This window comes from Neophocaena asiaeorientalis, unplaced genomic scaffold, assembly GCF_003031525.2.
Source record: "Neophocaena asiaeorientalis asiaeorientalis breed wild unplaced genomic scaffold, Neophocaena_asiaeorientalis_V1.1 scaffold558, whole genome shotgun sequence".
Taxonomy (NCBI): domain Eukaryota; kingdom Metazoa; phylum Chordata; class Mammalia; order Artiodactyla; family Phocoenidae; genus Neophocaena; species Neophocaena asiaeorientalis.
Window position 1 is genome coordinate 1311185 of NW_020172780.1, and position 21599 is coordinate 1332783.

General features: G+C 50.9%; 2 protein-coding genes across 10 annotated transcripts; one reads left to right on the top strand and one right to left on the bottom strand.

Moving 5' to 3' along the window:
* Positions 1-827: 827 nt before the first annotated feature.
* SUSD3 (sushi domain containing 3) lies at positions 828-21274 on the bottom strand. Of its 9 annotated transcripts, none has more exons than XM_024741364.1 (5): positions 21146-21265; positions 7716-7775; positions 5860-6007; positions 5047-5199; positions 828-1491 (listed from the first exon to the last, which is right to left on the bottom strand). In XM_024741364.1, exons 1-5 carry the CDS (start codon positions 21231-21233, stop codon positions 1296-1298), a joined length of 645 nt encoding a protein of 214 aa, XP_024597132.1. In that variant the 5' UTR covers positions 21234-21265; the 3' UTR covers positions 828-1295. The 9 variants fall into 9 exon arrangements, with proteins under 9 accessions (XP_024597132.1, XP_024597128.1, XP_024597131.1 ...); XM_024741360.1 differs by having other exon boundaries at positions 7587-7775; XM_024741363.1 differs by lacking the exon at positions 21146-21265 and adding an exon at positions 20709-21044 and having other exon boundaries at positions 7587-7775.
* On the top strand, positions 10624-16187 carry LOC112397244 (corepressor interacting with RBPJ 1-like). The gene is given in 4 exon segments (XM_024741359.1): positions 10624-13497; positions 13499-13682; positions 13684-13849; positions 13852-16187. Coding segments are annotated over 4 exon segments (1188 nt in total). The 5' UTR covers positions 10624-12991; the 3' UTR covers positions 14184-16187.
* Positions 21275-21599: the final 325 nt, after the last annotated feature.

The following is a 21599-nucleotide window of genomic DNA, read 5'->3' on the forward strand; positions in this document are numbered from 1 at the left end:
CGTGACCTCCCCACCACCGACCGGAGCACCACACACTCCCTCTGGCCTCACAGTTCCACTCTGGAACTCACCTGATGGAAAAGTATCCCAGAACAGAAAGGATGTTGGTACCAATGTGGCAGCTGAAAATGTGAAACCACCCAAGTGCCCCCTGCTGGGGGCTTCCCAAGTGAATCAGAGGACAGATGGACTGTCCTGTGTGGCCTGTATCAAGATGTATTTGTTAGTGATGGAAACCATGACAAACGTGGCTTCAGGGTAGCACAGGCTCCCGAGGACCACCAGCTCTTCTTTGTCAGGCTCCACTCCTCATGGCCCCAACGTGGCTGCAGGGCCTCCAGGAAGCAGGAAAGTTCAGAGGGCAAACATCAGTGAGGTTTCTCAATGGCCAGAGATCACACCCCAAATCTCAGAAGGCTGGAAGTCAGATTTCAACTGGCCCAGGAGAGAAGTAGAGTCCAGCTGCCTCCCCTCGTTCAATGGAATGCAGCAGTAGTGACCCAGGGTGACTTCTGAGGCCCTGACAGGTAAGATTTGCACTCGGGACTCTCACTGTGGAATGCCATGATGTGAGGAGGTCCAGGCCACTTGAGGCGGCCACCACCCCATGAGGTCTCGGCTGACACCTGGCAGCAACCCCGCCAGCCTTGGATATGACCCAGTGCATGCCGCCAGCTGCCCACAACCACAAGGGAGAAGCCCCAGTGAGCACTGCCCAGTAGAGCCCGGCAAACCTGGAACCCCGAGCTGTAATAAGAAGGAACTATAGTTTTATGCTACTACACTTGAGATTTTTGTTATGCAGGGACTGAAAATTGAGACAGTGATTTTTACCTTTGCTGATTTTCAAAGTATTGTTTATTTCATACCCCTTACCACAACTTTACAGATAACAGATGCAGCACCCCAGCTGGGTCCCTGCTTATGGATACAAAGCAGCCAGCTGTAATTGTTGAGAAACCTGCTGCCACCTTCCCACTCTGCTATGCAAAACTAGATGGGCTTAAAATGCCCCCCGGTCTCTTCAAAGGAACCTGACTAGAGGGAGGCTGCAGCTGGTTCTGTGAACCTCAGCAGTGGTTTCAAGGAAGCCTATCTATAAAAACCGCTACAGCTGGGCTCCCCTGGGACAGACACCCCCCAAATAGGGTCCCCAGCTCAGTGCCCCGAGGGAATCCCTAAACCCGGAAGCTGATTTCACTGACCAGTCTTGAGCTGGACACATGTTGAGATGCAGTGGCCGGCTGGTGGGGTCAGCCTGGCCCTCCCACTGTGGGCTCTGGCCTCCACCTTAGTCACCCCGGGACATAGGCTGCAGGCTGTCTGAGCATTCCCACAGTTGGCCTGGAGGCAGGCAGCATCTGCCCTGGGTTCGCTGTATGCACCATCACCTGGGCACGTGGTGAGCTGGTGGGACCACTGGGGGTCCAGGGGTCCTTGTCAATGCCTCGGGCCATGCTGGCCAGCTCTCTGGTCCCCTCGCCAAGGTCTCTGCAGGAAGAGGAGGTGTGAGCCTGGGGGCAGAGCGGGGGCCCCATTTAACCCCAACTCTGCCACCATGCAGGGTACCCTGGCCCTGATCTTCAGCAGGCCTGGGATAGACTGCTGCCCCTAAGTGAGGGCGCCCGTTTCCTCTTGCCTTGCACCCAAGGAGGCCCCTCCATCGGTGCCCCTCCCTGGGCCTCAGGCCCCTCACTCATACAAGGGGGATGACTCAAGGAGCATCACACCCACCTTCCAAGGGTGGGAAGGGGCTTCCTGGGGCTTTGTAGAGGAAGGGAGCTTATTCAGAGTGTGTGTAAACTATGTGCACCAGGATGCCCTAGGCAGAGAAGGGACACTGGGGCCCCAGGAACATTCTGGAGGACACCCTCGCACTTGCCAGGCTCTCGTCTGAGTCTGGGACCAGATCTCCCACCTTCCATATCTTCAGTTCCCTAGTGGCCTCCCCTAGCCCCCAAGCCACAAACCCACCCATTCTCCAGGCTGAGAAAACCCTGGCCCCACCCTTGTCCACCTGGCCCTGCTCCCATCTCCCGTTTACACTGGACTTTACTTCCTGAGGCTGCCTGGCTGCTTCCTCCCCTTAAGATGCTGTCTTTCTCCTTCCCCCCCAGTATAGGCTCTCCTAATCTGTTCACCTCAGGCATCACTTCTTCCAGGACGCTTTCCCAGATCTATGTTGCCACCCACACCTAGTTCTCAGAAAAGCTCTAGGCAGTAGTAGGACTTAAATTATCTGTTGGTTCAATGAATATGTGAATGAATCAATTAATTAGTGGAGAGGAAAGTCAGCTTAGTGAGCAAGTCCATGGACTTTGGAGCCACAGAGCCTGAGTTCAAACCTAGCTTCATGCTTAGTAGTTATGTGATTCTAGACAAGTTTCTTAAAATGGGATAAAAATAGTGCCCACTCCCATGGTTAGAACAGGTAATATTTGGAAAAGCCAAGAACAGTGCCTGGCATAATGTGAGTGCTGGGAAGTGTTTATGAAATAAAAGTAAGGTCAAGGGGCAAACCTCACCTTACTAAAGACGATTTCACTACCAATCAGTGGGAGACCTGGGGTATCTGGGCCTTGCCTAGGATGGCACATCCTGAGAGGCAGCAATTCCTTCCCCTATTCCACTGGGGTTTCCCAACTGAGACACAAGACAGCGTGTCACAGGTCTATAATGGGGAGAGGGTGCCACAGGGCAGCGGGCAATGCAGAAAATTCCAAACCTGCCAAGGAAACGTGACTATATGAAAAGGATGTGCACTAGCAAGACCACCCCAACATAACTGAAACAAAAAGGAAAGTGCTTGCAGCCAACTGACAGGTAAGGGTCTCTTCCATAATGTACACAGAGCTTCCACTATTTATGAGAAAAGACATCAGCAGGAGATTCAGCAGAGCAAAGTGAAAGTGACTAAAACCAGCAATGCAACTGCTAAGCAAAGGTATGGAGAAAACACTCTTTCTCAATGTTAAAGAAATGCTGATGAAAACCACCTATGTAACTCACCCCTGCTAAGTAAGCGAGGGAAAACAAATCATTAACACTCAGTGACAGTATAGGTGTAAAAATGGCTCAACTAGTGCCAGGTTCCTGGAGAAAGAATTTGGTAATAAAAATATTCGGACTACTTGGCCTAAACAGTCTGTTCCTAGGATTGCCCCAAAATGTCATCTCAAAAAAGAAAAACAGCTCTAAGCACAAGCATTTACCCAAACCTGAGCACAGCAGGTGAAGTATCTGGAGCATAGCTCCAGGGGCCTCAGACCACCATGGCAACACAATGACACGTCAAGTCAGGTGGAAAGGGCGCAAGGCGGCATTTCTGCCATGGCCATCGTGACCTAGGCCTAATGTGTGTCAAAAGCTCAAGGGAAGGAGGTAGGAAACCAATTCCTTCCCACAGGCCTCGCCACTCCAGGAGTCAGCTAGGCCCGGTGCATTGAGTGTGGACATGGGACCAGACAGACCCTCGCCACGCCTGCACAGGCCACCACCTCCAGCGCCTCAGTTTCCTCACGTGCACACCAGGATCAAGAGCAGAATTAACAACAATGGCTGGCACTCACTGAATCTGTACTCTGGGCCCAGTCAAGGCCATTGACTTGTATCACCTCAACAGGGCCAGGATGTGAGCCCTGCCATAATCCTCACTGTACAAGGGAGGAAAACAAGGCATGAGCAGTTGTCACACAGCGAGGCGTCAGGCCGGGGGCAAGCACTTGGTTCCCTGGGAGGTTCCTGTGGGGACAGGCTGAGGAAATGAGCAGACTGCCTCTGCGACGCCAGGGCGGGGCAGAGAAAGCACTAAATGGGCCAGAACATCTGTGCAGAGAGGAGGCACTTGGAGAATAAAGGGCATGATCAGGACGCACCACAACAGGGCTCCAACCAAGAAAGGACTGGAGCCCATAGGAAGCATGGGTCCAGATGAGGCAGGGGAACGGTGACCCCTGAGGTTAGCAGACGGGGACAAGAAACCCGTTACACTATTCCCTCTGCTTCTGTGTATTCGTGAAATTTCCCCATAATAAAGTTTGAGAAAAGATTACCTATGAGTTCAGAGTGATACAAAAACAACAAAACAAAATGAGAAGGAAAGGAAGGAAAAAACAGAACTCATTTTCATTCCTCATAGAGGGAATAACAGAATCGCAACAGAATTAAAATCATTATTCTGTAAACCCCAGACCGATTCTGGCTGGAGCATCCCTGGATGCTAAGGCCACAGGTCAGACGTCATGGGGGCAGCAGAGTAACCCTTAGCAGAGTCCCTTCTTCATCACCTGACAACGGACTCATCTCAGCCAAGAGCACCCAGTCCTCGTGCCTGCAGGGCGACAACCTGACCCATACCTGTGATTCACACCAGCACCGCCCATGGGGCACCCACATGAGAAACACTGCCTGAGTGCAGTCATGAGGGAATGTCAAGACAGTCCAGAACACGGTGTCTGTAGGGGACCACTGGCCTAGAGTCCGCAAAAGGCAATGCTGCCAAAGACAAATATCCTGCCCCATTTAAGGAGCCCAGAAACCGGGCAGCCCTGTGATCCTGGGGTCAGAGGGTGCTCACTCAAAGCTAGTAACAACCCTGAGAGATGTTCTATCTGCAGTCCGTGTTAAGCCAAGATTAGACTCCTTGAGTCAAAAAAAAGTATGTAAGAAATGTCCTTGTATTGGTTCATAAAAAGTGTGTGTGTGTGTTTTTAAAGAGAGACAAGAAGAGATAGAAACTGAGAGACAGAGGAGCAGGGAGGGAGATGGGAGGAGAGACCAAGTTGACAGGGCACCGTGGGTCCTGGTGAAGGATAATACTCGTGTCCAGAAGCTTCCTTCTCTAGACAAGGGGTGACAAGATAAAGAAACAGGGTGGAGGGCAACTTTAGGCACTAGGGTGCAGGGTCAGACACGGGTACTAGAAGGACCATCAGCCCCTGTGTTAGGGATGGGAGTTGAGGCCCTGGTGAGCCTGGGCTCGCAGCATGCTGGGGCCTCCCTGCCCTCACCACCGCCCCACCGCCCCGTTGCTCTGCCCATGCCCACGTGGTGAAGCTGTGGTTGTCGTGAGCCTGGATGAGCTGGATCCTGGACTCGCCACTGATGCTGCGTTTGTTGTTGAGGCCCTTGAGGCCGAGGCAGGCGGCCTGTACTGTCTCTAAGTCCTCGCCTCTCAGCTGGAACCACAGCTGGGCCACCCTGGAGAGAGATGGGGGAAGGACATTCAGGTGCATGTGTGTCCAGGACACCGCCTGCAAGCCTCTGCAAGGCCGATAGTATTTTAGGGCCATACAGTTCCTGAGCAATTACTCAGCTCTGCTGCTGTAGGGAGAAAGCAGTCATGGATGATGAGTAAATGTCAGGAAAACTATACTTACAAAGACAGGCAGTGGAAAGTTCTTGAGATGAATCAAGCTGACGGTGGCGCAACACTGTGAGCGTAACTAATGATCCTGAATTGTGCACTTAAAGATGGTTAAAATGGTAACTTTTATATTGTAAATATTTTACCGCAATTTTAAAAATAGCAAAAAGAATAAAAGGGTAGGTTTCCGTGAAGAAAAGTAGAGGTGGGCCAGACTCCACCTGCAGGCCCTAGTTAACCGTCGTGCAGTCAGCCCTTCACGTCCACACAGAGCAGAGCATATAGTGCGTGTGTGCAGTCTGCAGAATGAGGCAATCCCCTGTGTACCTGTCACCTGTCTTATGGAAGACCAAGCGAGTGAGCCATGTGCCCTCCACGGCCTCAATGCTCTGTGAACAGCAAGATGCCAAGATCCCAGCAGCCCCGCTCCCTGACACGCCCAGGAGTCTTGGAGTGACTTGCAGGTGCCCTGCGGCAGTGCCAGGTCACTGTACCTGTTGGATCGCCGCTGCTCACTCCTCTTCACACACTTCATGAGGCAGCAGGTGAGGAAGGCCATGGACATGAGCATGATGATGGCACAGCTGACGATGGAGGAGATCACAGCCACCTTGAAGCCGAAGGTTTCATAGGGAGGCACAGCTGCGAGTGAGACAAGTCCAGCTCTTGGGCCCAGCCTGCCCTCAGGGAGCCCTGTTCCATGGGGGAGGCAGGGAGGCGCTGGCAGCTGAGGTGAAGGTCTGTGCAAATTGTTGTAGGGAGTGGGGCTATCAGGCAAGATTGCCCCCCAAGAAGGGGGTGTTTGAGCAGGGTTTTGGAGGGTGTGTAGGAGTTTTTGCTGGCACACTGGGGGAAGCTCTGACAGCGAGTTCAGTGATGATAGTCCCCTTGGCTCCCACCCACTGCAGACTGGGCCCCTGAGACCAGAAGACAGCAGACAACACACAGTCTATTTTCACAATGCCTCAAGTGGGTAAAACCCTATGGGGGCCTAGGTGCTTTCTCGGGTCACTTTCCAGGAAGGTGCAAAAGCAAGAAAAATGCCAGTGTTTGGGGTCAAAGGGCCTTTGGCACATTATCAGCTGTGCGACCAAGAACTAGCTATGTACCAAGAACTACTTCTATCAGGTTCTAAATGATGTTCTTAGGAATCAAGGCCCAGGATCCTAATTTGAACAACACTGCATACTCTCCCCTGTAGTGGACACTGATCACGCTCCCCAGTCCCTAGTCCCCCAGCCCTAGCTGGACACTGGCCGTCCAGACTGAAGACTACATCTCACAGCTTCCCTTGCAGCTACATGTGGTCACATGATCATACTCTGGCCAGTGGTGAACAGGGTGGAGGAGTGTGGGACAACTTCTAAGAGCCTTCCTTGCCCTGCAACTAATCCTGTAACAACTGGCTGGATCATGCAGTTGAGATCATGCCTAACAGAGCCATAACATGGGAAGGACTTGGGTCCCCACCATGGGGTGCCATACAAGCCTAGGACTGCCCATCCTGAGGGCCAGGGGCAAGAGAAAGCTCTCATAGCCCCCATTATTTTGGTAACCCCCATTATCTTGGGTTTTCTATCTCTTGGAGTCTAATCCTAACAGATACTCTCCTTCTCAGAGATTCAACCACCACATGAGTATTATAAAGGCTCTGAGAAGTCCTGCAGTCTATTAACCCAGGCTTTTCCAAAATTATATTGACTATAGAGCCCTTTTCAATGCACAGTACACATTAACACAATATATGTATCCTCACTTTGGAAAATGCTTGCTGGGTATTATCCTTTAACACCCTGTATAACAAATACAACTAGAAAACCATCTCCTCCCCCAGACTGGGGCCCCATGGCCAAGCAATCCTATTCCCCAGTTCTAGAATTCTTGGCACACGAAACATCCTATTAATGTTTGCTGCATGTGTGTATGAAAGAACGTAGTTTTCTGCTTAACAGATGAAGTACTAGCTCAGACGGCACAAGTAACTCTTGGAGATGACAGGCCGAGTCAGTGGCAGAGCTAGAATTTGGAGCAGCTGCTAGGATTTGAGTCTACACTGCTGACACGGAGCCCCAAGGGACCACCAGCACTGGGAACAGGACCCTACACAGAGGCCCATGGAACTTTCTCTGTGGACACCCACACCATCCATGTGACAAAATCAGCAACCCCCCACCAGGGGTCGCTGCTGAGCTGGGTGCAGCTCACAGGGAATGGGCCTCACTCTTGCACATGGGGGTCTCTGAAGACCACTCAGCAATGCTCCCCTTCCAGACACAGGTGAGGAGGCCAGACCCAACCATCTGGTGGCCCGAGGGGCAGTGGAACACGATGACAGTCCCCACAGAAGTACCGTTCCCATGAAGTACTTGGAAGGTGCCCTGCAGGGGCGGCTGCACTTGCACACACATGCCTAGGAGAGAAGGGAGGAGAGACAGAGTGAGGACCTCACCCTGGAGGGCAGGGGCTTGTCAGGAGCCCTCATCTGGGACAGGCATCATTGACCCAATGACCACACGATGCTCTGGAGAAGGTCACACAGCCACCCGGACAATTGGAAGTGGCGTCCGTGTGACTAGTGGCTTGGGAACAGAAGTGGAGCTAATCCCTACATTAAGTGAAATCTAGATGCTCTGAAGACCATGGTGTTGATAAAAGAAACACACATCTAAAGACAATAAAAGCAAAAGGACAATTATTACCCAAGTGCAGCTCAAAAGGCAGAATCAAGGGGGGAAGAAAGGAGAGAGATCAACAGATGTGATTTCATTAAAAGTAAAAAACAAAAACTTTTGTTACTCCCTAATAACTGAAAAACAAACAAATTCAGATGAAAATATTAGGAAAAGGTATTTGGAAAACAGAGGGCAAAGGTTCAACACCCTTAATTTATAAAGAGATCTTACACATCAATAAAAGCTGAACATCCAAGTAAAGCAGAATGGACTGGTGTGTGAACAAGCAATCACGAGATACAAGTAGCCAACAGACATGAGAAAATGCTTGCCCTCATAGTAACCGAAGAAACACTAATTCAAATGAGAGCTAATCTTTCACTCCTCCACTTGGCAAAAAGGAGAAAAAAAAAAACATGTGTGACGTTAGCAAGGGCCTGGGAGCCACTCCCCTCAGACTTGCTGGTGGGGGCACAGATCCAAACCTTTCTGGACAGAGTCTGGTAAAGTGTATTAAGAGTTTTATGCTGTGTATACATCTGAGAATTTAGCCAAAGAAGTAGTTATGCATCTGCTGCCAGGATTTCTATACCAGGATGTTTGTCTACACCCACATCTCCAGCTGTGGGGATCAGTACAGTTAATCAAAGTACATCTGACATGAATGCCAGCAATGCTATCCTAAAGTGTTACAATGATGTCCTTATAAAATTGTAACAATGCCAACAGCTGGCACATAGAATTTACTGTGCTGGACGCTGTTCCAAACGCTGTACGTGTATTAACTCATCAATCCACAAAATACCTCCCCGTTTGACAGGAAAGCAAACTGAGGTACAGGGTGGTTTAATCATTTCCTGAAGTCACACAGCTCCTATGTTGTAGGGTAGAGATGTGGAACCACACAAGGAGGCTCTGGGCCTACCTTCTCAACACACACGTGTGACAGATACATCACGTGTCCCTTGTGTCTGGCTTCCCTTGCTTAGCACAATGATGGGAGAGGTGCCGTACTGCGTGTGTTGGCAGCTGTCCATATTTATGGTGGAGCTGAGTCCTGTTGTATGGGTGCCCTTGTTTGCTTCCCTGTTCCTGCTGATGGGTGTGTGAGTTGTTTCCGGTGTTCAAGAATATGGAATGAAGCTGCTACCGATGTTCTGGAGCACACCTCCTGGTGCCTGAGTGCAAGAGGCTCTTCCTCCTGCTTTTCTGGAACTTTCTGATTTTGAGCACTGTATACTACTAGTGTATAAAGCAGTTAGTCTCAGACAAAAGGGAGACTGACCAGAGGCAGCGTCTGTGTCCAACTCCCTCCACACATCCGAGGCCTAGGTGGGAGCAGTGGTGGGGATTCGGACAGAGGCTGGCACTGCCAAGGCTAAGGACCCCATTATTCCACACCAACCCAAGACAACCCTTCCCCTGTCCTCCATGGGATACCTCCAGCTAGGACTGTCCCCTGGGCACCAGGTACAGATGTCCAAAAGCCCACTCGGCCTGCCACATCCAGGCAAGCTCCTGCACTGGCCAACGTGCTCATCACTTGGCCTGCCCCATTCTAACTTTGATGTTAGCCACTATGCCCTCCATCCTTTACTTGCTCCAGCCCCCAAACTCGGAACCTACCTGGACTCTTTTTCTCAATCCACAACCAATTCACCAGCAAACTTTGTGGGCTCTGTTTTCAAAATATATACCCAGAATATCTGTAGTGGGCTGGAGAGTCCTCCAAAATCCACATCCATCTGGAAGCACCCATGAGGGGGATCCACTGTGGAATGCATGGTACCCCATTTCACATAGGCTGTGGGGACAGAGGACACCCGGAACTGCCCAAGGGCAGCAGCTGTCACTCAGGAGGGCCACACACATGCACTCACACACCCCATGATAGTGCTTCACATGTCTGTGTACAACCAGCCCTGTCCAGAGGGGAAACTGAGGCTCAATGAGGTCAAGCCACCCCTTGCATGGCCCCATTGGCCCTACCCCACTTAGGGTGAGGGTGTTAACAGGGCAGTGGCAGAGCCAGGCTTCAGCCTCAGTCTTGCATTCTGCCCTTGGAGGCTAAGGCTCCTTGACCCTCGCTGTGGGCAGTGACACTGAGGGACAGCATTTGACTGAGATTGGCCAAGCTCCCCCTAGCTCTGCCCTACCAAGAACCTGGGGGGTGCCTCACCAGGCTGAAATGCTGGGGGGAGGGGTGTGAGCCTGGGTGGTCCTTGTGGTTTGTGTACCTAGCAGAGATGGGGGGCTGACATTCGAACAGCACAAACAACGCTGGGCACCTAATGGATACTTCACTGTATTTCAGCCATATGAGGAAGACCATCCATCTCCATCTTACAGATGGGGAAACTGACGCAGAGCAAGGCTGGATGACACGCTGAGGGTGGTAGGGGTGGAAGTGTGCTGGGCCACGGCTGCCATGTAAACTGCACATCTGGGAGGATTCAGGCTTCCCTGTCTGCAGATGTCCATCATTTAGTGTCACACTAACAACGGCAACGCAGGTCCGATAGAAACATCTGGTTAAGAAGGACCCCGATTCCTGACCTCACTCAGCACTCAATCATCTGCAGAGGACAGCAGGGAAGAAATTGTTATTATCGTCATTTTCACATGAGCAACCAAGCCGGGAGTGGTGGCTGACCTGCTCAACACCCACAGATAGAGAGGGCACCCGCAGACAGGACTGACGCAGAGCTTAAGATTCCTAATTAACAGCAGAACAAGGGAGTGTGGGTATTTGCAACATACATGTAACAGAGCATCTTTCCTACATAAACAGCACTTATGTAAGACATGACAAAAATCACAACACAAAAAATGGTTAAGTTAGAACAGAAAAATATGGAAATAGCCCCAAACCAGGGGGCAGAGCAATTAATTAAGAAAATTAAACAGCATCCGCATCAGAAAGGAAGCAGCAAAACTTCTCTATTAAATGACATGATCCTGTATCGAGAAAATCCCTAGGAATCTGCTAAAAATCTACAGGAACTAATAAATGAGCGCAGCGAGTTTGCAGGATACAAGATCAACACACAAAAATCCATTGTTATTTCAGTACAGTGGCAATGAGCAAACTAAAAATGCAATTAATAAGACAATTCCATTTACAAGAGCATCAAAAAGAATAAATTACTTAGGAATAAATTTAACAAAAGAAGTGCAAAACTTAAACTCTGAAAACTACAAAGCTTTGTTGAGAGAAATTAAAGAAGACCTAAATAAATGGAAATACATCACATACTCATGGGTCAGAAGACCTAACATGGTTTAAGATGGCAACGCTCCTCTGCTCATCTACAGATTCAACATGACCCCTAACAGATCCTAGCTGCTACCTTTGAAGAAATTTACAAGCTGATCCTACAGTTCATAAGGAAATGCAAAAAGACCTAGAATAGCACAAACAGCAATCTTGAAAAAGAAGAACAAAGTTGGAGGACTCGTACTTCCTTATTTCAAATTCTACCACAAAGCTACAGTGATGACAACAGCGGCACTGGCATAAAGAGAGACATATAGTCCAATGCAAGGCTTTAGACTCCAGAAATAAACTCATATTTACAATCAATTGATTTTCAACAAGGGTGCCAAGACAACTGAATGGGAAGAGAATAGTTTTTCAACAAGTGGTGCCCAGAAAACAATACTTACCTGCAAAAGAAGAAAGTTGGAGCTCTCCTTACATCATATACCAAAATTAACTTAAAATGAGTCAGAGACCTCAATATAACAGATAAAACTATTAAAAAAAACTCTTAGAAGAAAACATAGAAGTAAATCTTCCTGACCTTGGATTAGGCAATGGTTTCTCAATGATACCAAAAGACAAACAACAAAAGAAATAGATAAACTGGACTCCATTAAAATGAAAAAATTTGTGCTTCAAAGGATACTATCAAGAAAGTGAAAAGACAACCTACAGAGTGGGAGAAAATATCTACAAATCATCTATCGGATAAGGGACTGTATTCAGAATGTATAAATTATTATACTGAATTATAAAAAGACAACCCAATTTATAAATGGGCAAAAGATATGAACAGACATTTCTCTAAAGATATACCAGTGGCCACCAATAAGCACATGAAAAGATGCTCAACATCATTAGCTTCAGGGAAGTGCAAATTAAATGCACAGGGAGGTACTTTTTCACATCCGCCATGAAAAAGACACATAAAAAAAAAACCAGATGATAACTGGTGTACCAAGAATGTGGAGAAACTGGAGCCCTCACACGCTGCAGCTGGGAATGTAAATGGGGCAGCCGCTTTGCAGTTTCTCCAACAGTTTCGCAGAGTATTTCCAAAAGATGCAGCAATGCCCCTCCTAGCAATATACCCAAGGGAAAGGAAAACACATCTACATGAAAACTTGTACACAAATGTTCACAGCAACAATATTCATAATAGCCAAAAAGTAGAACCCACCTAAATGTCCATCAACTGATAAATGGATAAATAAGATACGGTCCACCCATACAATGGAATATTTCTGGAAATAAAAAGGAGTGAAGAACTGACATGCTACATGGATGAACCTTCAAAACACTACGCTCAGTGAATGAAACCAGCTACCAGAAAACCACATATTGTACGATTCCACTCATATGAAATGTCTACAATAGGCAAATCCATAGAGACAGAAAGCAGATCAGCGGTTGTCTGGGGCCAGGGAGAGGGGGAGTTGGGAGGTGACCTCGACGGGTCTAAGGGATGCAGGGCTTCCTTTTGGGGTGATGAAAATGTCCTAAAATTGAGTGTGGTGATGGTTGCACATATCTGTGAATATACTAAAAAGTGTGAATATACATCAAATTGTACACTTTAAATGTACAATTTAAACGTGTGAATTGTATGGCACATGAATTATACCTCAATAAAGCTGTTAAAAAATTCAGGGGAGAGATCTAGCAGCTGCCTTCCCCAGCTCAGGCTCCAAAATGGGAAAATCCTTCGCCAATTTCATGTGCAAGAAGGACTTTCATCCTGCCTCCAAATCCAACATCAAAAAAGTATGGATGGCAGAACAGAAAATATCATATGATAAGAAGAAACAAGAAGAATTAATGCAACAATATCTTAAAGAACAAGAATCATATAATAGATTGCTTATGGGAGATGAACATGTGAAAAATGGCCTTAATTTCATGTATGAGGCTCCACCAGGGGCTAAAAAAGAAAACAAAGAGAAAGAAGAAACAGAAGGAGAGACCGAATACAAATTTGAATGGCAAAAAGGGGCCCCACGAGAAAAATATGCCAAAGATGACATGAACATCAGAGATCAGCCCTTTGGTATTCAGGTTCGAAATGTGAGGTGCATTAAATGTCACAAATGGGGTCATGTCAATACAGATCGAGAATGTCCTTTGTTTGGTCTTTCTGGAATTAATGCAAGTTCAGTTCCCACTGATGGCTCAGGACCATCGATGCACCCCTTGGAGCTAAGCGGAGATGAGAAACAGTGGGTTTGCACTGAAATGAAACGTACTGGGGAGAAACTTGACCGCAAATGATCCATCACAGGAATATGTTGCAAGTGAGGGTGAAGAAGATCCAGAAGTCAAATTTTTAAAGTCACTAACAACCAAACAAAACCAGAAACTTCTCAGGAAACTGGATCAACTTGAGAAGAAAAAAAAAGAAAAAGAGAAAAGACAGAAAAAAGAAAAAGCTTCAGAAGAGCAGAAGTAAACACAAAAAACATAAAAACAAATCCTCCTCCTCTTCTTCTTCCTCCTCTGGTGGCACTTCAGAAAGCAGCAGTGAGAGTGACAACAAAGAAAAAAAAATACAGAGGGCAAAAACAAGCATTCAGGAAATTACAACAGTGGTTCTGAAGAGACGGACAAGTCTAAGAAGAGAAAACTTGATGAAGAACGTTCTGGCAGTCACAGTAACAAGGAAAAGCCTAGGTTTTTAAAACAAGAGAGTTCTGGGGAGAAGAGCAAATGGAGGCATTCTGATTCTGACAGAAAGCCCAGAAGCCATAACCAGAGTCCAGAGGAGAGAGGATCTGGAAGAAATGAGAGAGGCAGCAGAAGCCAGAGCAGGGATGAGAGGAGTAGGAGAAGCCGAAGCAGAAGTCATGGTGGTTACAAGCCAAGAGAAATAAGAAGACGGCCATGGTGAAGTCCCAGTGAAGAGCGGGACAGAAGAAATGACACCAGAAGCCATGGCACAGATAGATACAGAGGAGGGAAGATGCACAGAGCATTATCAGGAGACAGGTACACTACAGTGATGCAAAGAGAATGGAGAAGTAGAGAATAGAGACTTGTATGTGACAATTACCTGGAAATAAAAATATCTCCACTTTCTTCTTGAATACCTTTAGCAAGGGCTAAATTATGTACTATTGTCTTTCTAATAAAAAAGCTCTATTTCTTCATCTCTGTAAACTGTTATATTAAGTACAAAACTACATGAATCCCATAAGAATGAACTTGGCAAATATTTGTAAGTGATCTATTTTGGGGCTGTAAAAATATTTTCTGTTCATTAATGTTTCTTGTGCGCTATACTAAAACAAAAGCCCCATGTAACTGCGTGACATTTTCTTTGTTCTGAAACATCATTAAAAGAATGACAGTAAAAAAAAAAAAAAAAAATTCAGGGGAAATATTTATTTTAATTAAAGAAATGCAGATTTGAAACCTAAGTTATTACTTTTGGCTTCTTAGCTTGGTCAAGATCACAAAGACCAGGCCACCAGGTTGGTGAGGGTGTGGGGAAAGGGGTGCATAACCCCTGGGGCAGAGGGCACAGCAGGGAGGACCTGAGAGGCTGTCCTGCCCTGTAGCAGAGGACAGGCAGGTGCTTGCAGGCAGGAAGGGGTGGGGGAGCCTGAGCTGGGAGCCCCAGGGAGACAGGGCAAGGAGGACACAGCACCCACCCTGAACCTCCAATCGGACATTTCCTGATTACCCTCACTGGTCTTGGGTCCCCTAGTACTCAGTAGTACAGAGGGATGCCAACTTTGATTCCAGAGTATAGGCCCTTAATTAATCACCACGCTTTGTCTCCATAGGTGCCAAAGCAGGAATGAATGAATGCATGAATGAATGAATGAATGAACAAACTAACAGTTGAAAGCTGTGATCAACACTCCCCCAGGAAGAACCTTTCTTTTTCAGGATCCGTGGACTTGGACATGTGCTGTTTGTTCTTCCAGCCAGGGAAGCGGACTGGGGTTTTGGAACTGGGTAGACACAGCAGGGTAGCCACGGGCCAGCCACGTGGCCCCTTCCCCAGGGTCACCGGGCAACCAACACTTCCCAGTCCCCAATTTAGAGCTGCTACTTCTCCATTCTTCCATGGCTAAGCATCTTCTTTCTCCCGGGCCCCATATGGCCCTCAGAGAAGGGAGGCCCCTGTGGGGGGATCAGCAAGGGTGAGAGCTTTGTGGACACTTGTCTGCCCAGCACCTGCACCACTGCCTGGCGAATGAAAGGAGGAAGGGATAAACTTGTCTTCATCTTTTAAAGATGCAACTAGGGGCTTCCCTGGTAGCGCAGTGGTTGAGAGTCTGCCTGCTGATGCAGAGGACACGGGTTCGTGCCCCGGTCCGGGAAGATCCCACATGCCGCAGAGCGGCTGGGCCCGTGAGCCATGGCCGCTGAGCCTGCGCGTCCGGAGCCTGTGCTCCGCAACGGGAGAGGCCACAACAGTGAGAGGCCTGCGTACCGCAAAAAAAAAAAAAAAAAAAAAGATGCAACTAGGACTTTATCAAAAAAGTAAGATGCCTTGAGGGAGGGACAAAGAGATGGCAAGAGATATGATGAAGCAGGCCTACTGAAAAGTTATGGGTAGGCTAGAGCTGGGGGGTGTGTGGTTATAAATTCTTTCAACTCCGTGGTATGTTTGAAAAATTTTTAAATGTGGGGAGAACGCCTCAAGCGTCACTACTGACTGCCTGATATGCCCCAGCTGGCCTGCCAAGCCATGAGGGGTGGCTGTCCAGCTCCCTAACCAGAGCACAGCCCAGACCCTGCATTACCTAACGGCCCTGGCATGGAGAGTCACTGACAGGAGAAAAAGCTCCAGAAACAGAGGCAGCAGGCTGGTTCTGCAGCCAAACGTGTCTGGGTGTAAACCACACTTAACCAGCTGGGTGACCAGGTCACCAATCTGGTCCTCTGACCCACCTGTAAATACTGCAGAGGGCAGGACAGGGGCTGACTGAGATGATGTGCAGCTCCAGCTCCAGCTCCAGCCAGGAAACCACCACTGTCGTAGGGAAAGGGCTCGCCTGTCAACAGCCACATCCTGTGCTACTGCTGGGTTCCGCTATGGTTAAGGGCGCCCATCGTGACACAGCACTGCACGCTATTTCACCACCCAAGGGGGCCACACATCTTAAAAGACAGAACTAACCCCTCACCCCAAGAGGCCCAGAGCCTGTCCTGTCTCCTGGAGCCTCATCAAGGTGGGAGGGTGAGAGGCGACGCCACAGAAAGGAAACAAGCCTGACCTGCAGATGCCTGCATGGTGTGCATCCAACTGAAGACTTAAGGGAAAGGTACGAGAAAATTTGAAGCACAGGCCCAACGAAAATGCCACTGCCCCATTAACTATGCACTCTGCATGGCTGGGGACAGGAGGGGCCTCTGAGAGACTCGGAATGGAGGGCTTTAAATGCAGTCATGGCCTCTCTCCCCAGGCCTCGTACTCTGCGTTTCCAGCCAGCCAATACAGGGGTCTCACGCCCATCAGAGACAGGGAGCCCCTGCTCTTAGCATAAGTGTATTGTTTGAACGGTTCTTCTTTTAAAAATGAAAATGAAAGGTCAGAGGAAATAACTCTGGTAAGGAAAGGTAGAGGGAGGATGAGCCTTGCCCATGGCCCCCTCCTTGCAGTGACCTTCCCCTACGTGGGAGGCAAGGAGCTCAACCCCCAGTAATCCAAGAGCCCAACCAGGCTCAGAGGAGAAGGCAGAGAAGCCAAGTGGGCCTGGTCTGCTAGGAACCCAAACCCCACCCAGCCCCTCTCCACCAAGTCTGACCCTGCTCCACCACCTCTAGTCTCAGTTCCTGGACCTGGTCCTTGCCCTGCTCAGACTCATCTTCCCAGCCTGCAAAATAGGGTGACCTGCCCCCCGGGGTGACAAGAGTGGGACCACCTGGTGGAGACCTTAAGCCTGTGCCTGGGAGCTCAGGAACGCCGCCTAGGAGGAGGCTCAATACCTCATCCTACCCCCCACCCCAAGTCCACAGCACCCAGGATACCTGCACCTGCCACCCCTACCCGCCACCCGCCAGACTCCCAACAGGATGGCCTGCATCCCTTCTCTGGGCCTGGAAGGCCAGCAAACACTTTGGGCTGGGCCCATTTTCCAGATGAGGAAACTGAGGCCCACAGACTTCTGAAGGCCCCAGGTGTACACTGGCAGGGCCCCCACCAGACCTTTCTACAGGACTTGTGACACGTAGCCCAGATGGGGCAGGAAGGTGGCACAGCATCAAGGGACTACAAGGGCTTCAGTCTACCCATCTTCTAAGGATATTCCATGAAACCACCAGCTGGCTCCAGAGACCACATCCCCTAACCACTGCAAACCCAGCCTCTGCTCACACTCCTCACTGCACCCGCCACAGCCTGGAGACCCCTGCACCCCCTAGCTGGGCCCCCAACAGTCCCTCCCCACACTTGGTGTCTAAGAGGCAAATCCTACCTCCTCCATCCCCTGCTGAAAACCCTCACAGACACCCAGTTACCCCTGTATACCCTTCCTAGGACTGGTCCCCAAAGGGGACCACCCCCAGCTATCCTTTCCTTCCAGCCCTGTTGCCTGGCCCCGTCCACTTGCGGCCCGCCTCAGACCCTGGATGCTACACTTCCCCAGCCTTCCTTTGGCTGGACCCCTGCACCCCTCAACCTCTGGTGCATTTTTTTTCTCTGCACCCTGCATGATACTATCTTTTTTTACTATGTACAAATAAATCTCAGAGGAGAGGAAAAACAACAGAAAAAAACAAAGGGAATGGACTTGATGCAAGCAAGATACAAAACAAAAGCAAACCCTATAGGCTCACTGGACAGTAGAGAGGCAGACCTGCCCATCAGGTGTTCGCCCGACACTCCCAGCTCACTCCCCAGCCCCAGGCAATGCTCTCTCCCACCTCTAACACACAGGGGATGCATGGCCTGACCTAGACAGCCTGTCCTCCCAGCCCATGCCTCCCCCAGCCTGCCTGGCCAGTGCGGGTGAGAACAATCCTTGCTTGTTAATCTTTTATCTGGAACCTTGGACCACAGGACCATCCCTCCCATCCTCCTTTCTGGAGCCAACATGGCCCCCAAACCCTGACCTCACCCGCTGAGACCAGGTAAATAAGTTACCTTTTATGCTGGCTGTGACTGTGGACAATAGGTACAGTGGGGAGATGGGGGGAAGCAGGCCACTGGACCAGCCCACTATGGGCCTGGGTCCCTGTGGGACTATAAAGTCGCTTCTGAGTCTCAGTTCTGAGTCTCAGTTTCCCCAAGTGGAAAGAGGAACCCTCAGGAGGAATTTCTCAAAGAGAAATTAAAGAGTGACGTGTACAGAGGTACTCTATGGAGAGTGGGACCCCCCCAAGACCGCAGCAGTGGGGACAGCCACATGCAGAAGGCCCATGCCCAGGTCGTGTGTCCTGAGGCAGGTGCAGGGTTCAGAGCTACTGCAAGCTTGGCCCTTGGCTATGGTCCAGACCCGGGTCTCCCAGGCACTTCCCTGACAGCAGGTCAGCTCACACACCCAGAATATATATTCTCCTCCAGAACATAACCAGGTAAATTCCAAACCAGGTAAATTCCAAACCAGGAAGAGCGCACTTCCCCATTCCCCCCAAATCTCTCAGGGGAGAACATCGAGGCTCCAAGGAGCCTCGTTCATCCAGCAGCTCTGCCTGTACCATGGTGGGAGGCCAGAGCTGGGCCTTAGGGGCACATAAACCACATTTAGATTCCCACCTACACCCTCTGGGCTTTGGTCTCCTCCATGAAATGGGCCCAGGGCTGGCCCAGTGGCTGGGCGGCAGGAGTGAAGCGAAGAGGCTGTCCACAGAGCACGTCCTCACCCACCCAGCAGTCCTCCTGCTGCCCCCTTTCAGGGGCATGGGGGAGGGTCACCTCTGGCCACTGGTCTTCCTCTGGCAGGGCCGTGTTCCTGGACAATCTCCTCCATCAGGGAGTGCTGGAGCTGCCCTGGGAACAGGGCCAGGGACAGGCCAGGGGCCTAAGGGCAGTGGGAGGGTGGCCTCCCAGTCAGCCATTCAGAGCAAGGCCATAAAGATTTAAGGCCTTGCTCTGAGCTGGCCTTCCCCACCTGCCTCTCCCCGGTCATCGTGCATGGGAGATGAGGGGAGAATCCTAGGACTCTGTGTCTGACTGGACTCTCATACCTCCTCTAGGAAAAGCAGAATAATGTGCCCATTTTACAGACTGCAGGAAAAACACCCATCCCATTGCTGTGCCAAACTGTCTCTAAAGACCCCCATACCCATCACTTCACTGCCCCACAAGGAGAGGTGGGTGCACATTTCAGAGCCCAAGAGACTGGGGCCATGGGGCAGAGGAGTGGATGAGTCAGCATTACCTTGGAGCAGAACCATGCAAGGGTGGGTGCACTGGGCCCTCCCTGGCTCCCCCTGGCCTGTCCACAAGCCTGGGGCAGGTATACAGGGCCCACCACTTAGCACATGGAGAAACTGAGGCACAGAGATAAAGAGACGCACCGCAGGTCATTGTGTGTGTGTGGGTCCAACCCTAAATTCCTGGGAAGGACTCACAGGCTGGGACCCACAGGACTCACATCTGGGAGGAGGCTGAACAGCAGCCGGTCAGAAATAGGGCTGGGGCCAGGCTTGGCAGGCCAGAGGGCAAGAACTGGATTCTGAGACCCTCTTTCCCCCAGGAGAGTCCTCTGCAAACAGCCTTTTGTATGTAGTCAGGGTCTCCCCTTCCCTGTCCTTGGCTGACCTTGGGCAAGTCCCTCCACCTCACAGTGGATACTCACCTCCCCAGGCAGTGCTGTACAACTTGCACACACATTGTCCTCTTCACACACGGGGCAAAACACCAAATTCAGGATTGGGCATCAGGCTGCCCAAGGGAGTCAAAGAAAATAAACCGACCCCACCACACCAGGGGCAGTATCAGGTCTTAGCTTCCACACCACCAAGCCACATGCCTCTGCTTTGTGACTTACTTCCCTGGGCCTGTTTCCCCATCTGAGAGGAAGCCAGCATTCCCCCACAAGGTGGCAGGTGTCACTGTTTTAAGCATGACTGGCTGCATCCCGGGTGTGCGTGCGTGTGTGTGTGTGACCTGTGCCAGCCTGCTCTTTCAGGCCCAGCTTCCACTTGTGCAATTCAGCGCCTGGCCTGGGGCACAGGTGTGCAAAGACCCTGAGGTTTAAGGGGGAGCGGGCAGTGTGCCCTAAAGTGAGCCTCCAGGAACATCTGCGGCTCAAGGTCTGGCTTTATCTTTGTTTCTAAAAGGGTTAGATTTTAGACGCATTCATGGAGCAAGGTCGACATTCGAATCCGGGGCTTCAGCTGCAATCCCCCTATCCGAGCAAGGCAGGAAGGTGAACCCCCTACAAAACAATCTCGAAATCAAACACTGAAGATAACAGCCAGCCCACCCCTCCTTCCGGAGACCCCGGAGCCTCACCGCAGCTGCAGCGGGACCTTGAGCAGTCACTCCCCTCTCCCAGGTTCAGTTTCCCCGCCTGTGAAGTGGGGCTGGGGAGCTAGCTGAGGATCCAGAACACCTCCCTAGGTGAGGCCAGTTTCGATTTCCCCACGTCCGTCACACCGACATCCCCCGCACTGAGGCGGCCCCCATTGGGAAGAGGCGCGCACCAGGGTTGGCGGGCAGCTGGACGCCGCCGCCTGGTTTCTGGCCGCTTGCCGCTGGGCTTCAGCTCCGCTGGGGCGCCTGCTGGGCGGACTGAGAGCGTCGGGGAGGTTTGTCCTCCGACTGTGCGCCTCACCGCGGCAGTGCCGCACCCACCGCCCCCGCGGAGGGCTGTGCCCCCCGCGCCTCAGCTTCCCCGTCTGAGAAATGGGCGCAGAGCCCCGCTCGAGGTCTGCGGCCTCGGCCCTCACCTGTGCAGTTCCCCGGGGCGGGCGTGGCGTCCCCCACGCGCCCCCCAGGCCTCGCCCTGCGGCTGAGGGTCGTAGCCTCCTCGCGCATCCCTGCGCGCTCCACGGCGTTCGGCCAGACTGCCGCGCAGGGGCCAGCGGGGGCGGGGCCGCCCGGTCACGCCCATCCAGGGTTGAGGGCGGGGCCGACCCCGCAGGAACCCAAATCCCCGAGGGGCTAAGCCAGCAGAGCGGGAAGTCTCGCTCCAGGGCTTTGCGTAGGTGTTGACATCTGCCCCTGCGCCTCCGACCACCAGGGCCCCCCACAGACCAGGTGTTCTCGGTGAGTAACACATGTGAACCCCATCTGCGTCACTGTGGGTCAGGCCCTCTGTGGTGGGTGTCGATATTGTAGGTCCTAGTGCGGACCCCCGAGTCGTGGGGGTCAGGATTCAAACCTCCAGGGTCTGGCCCTGGC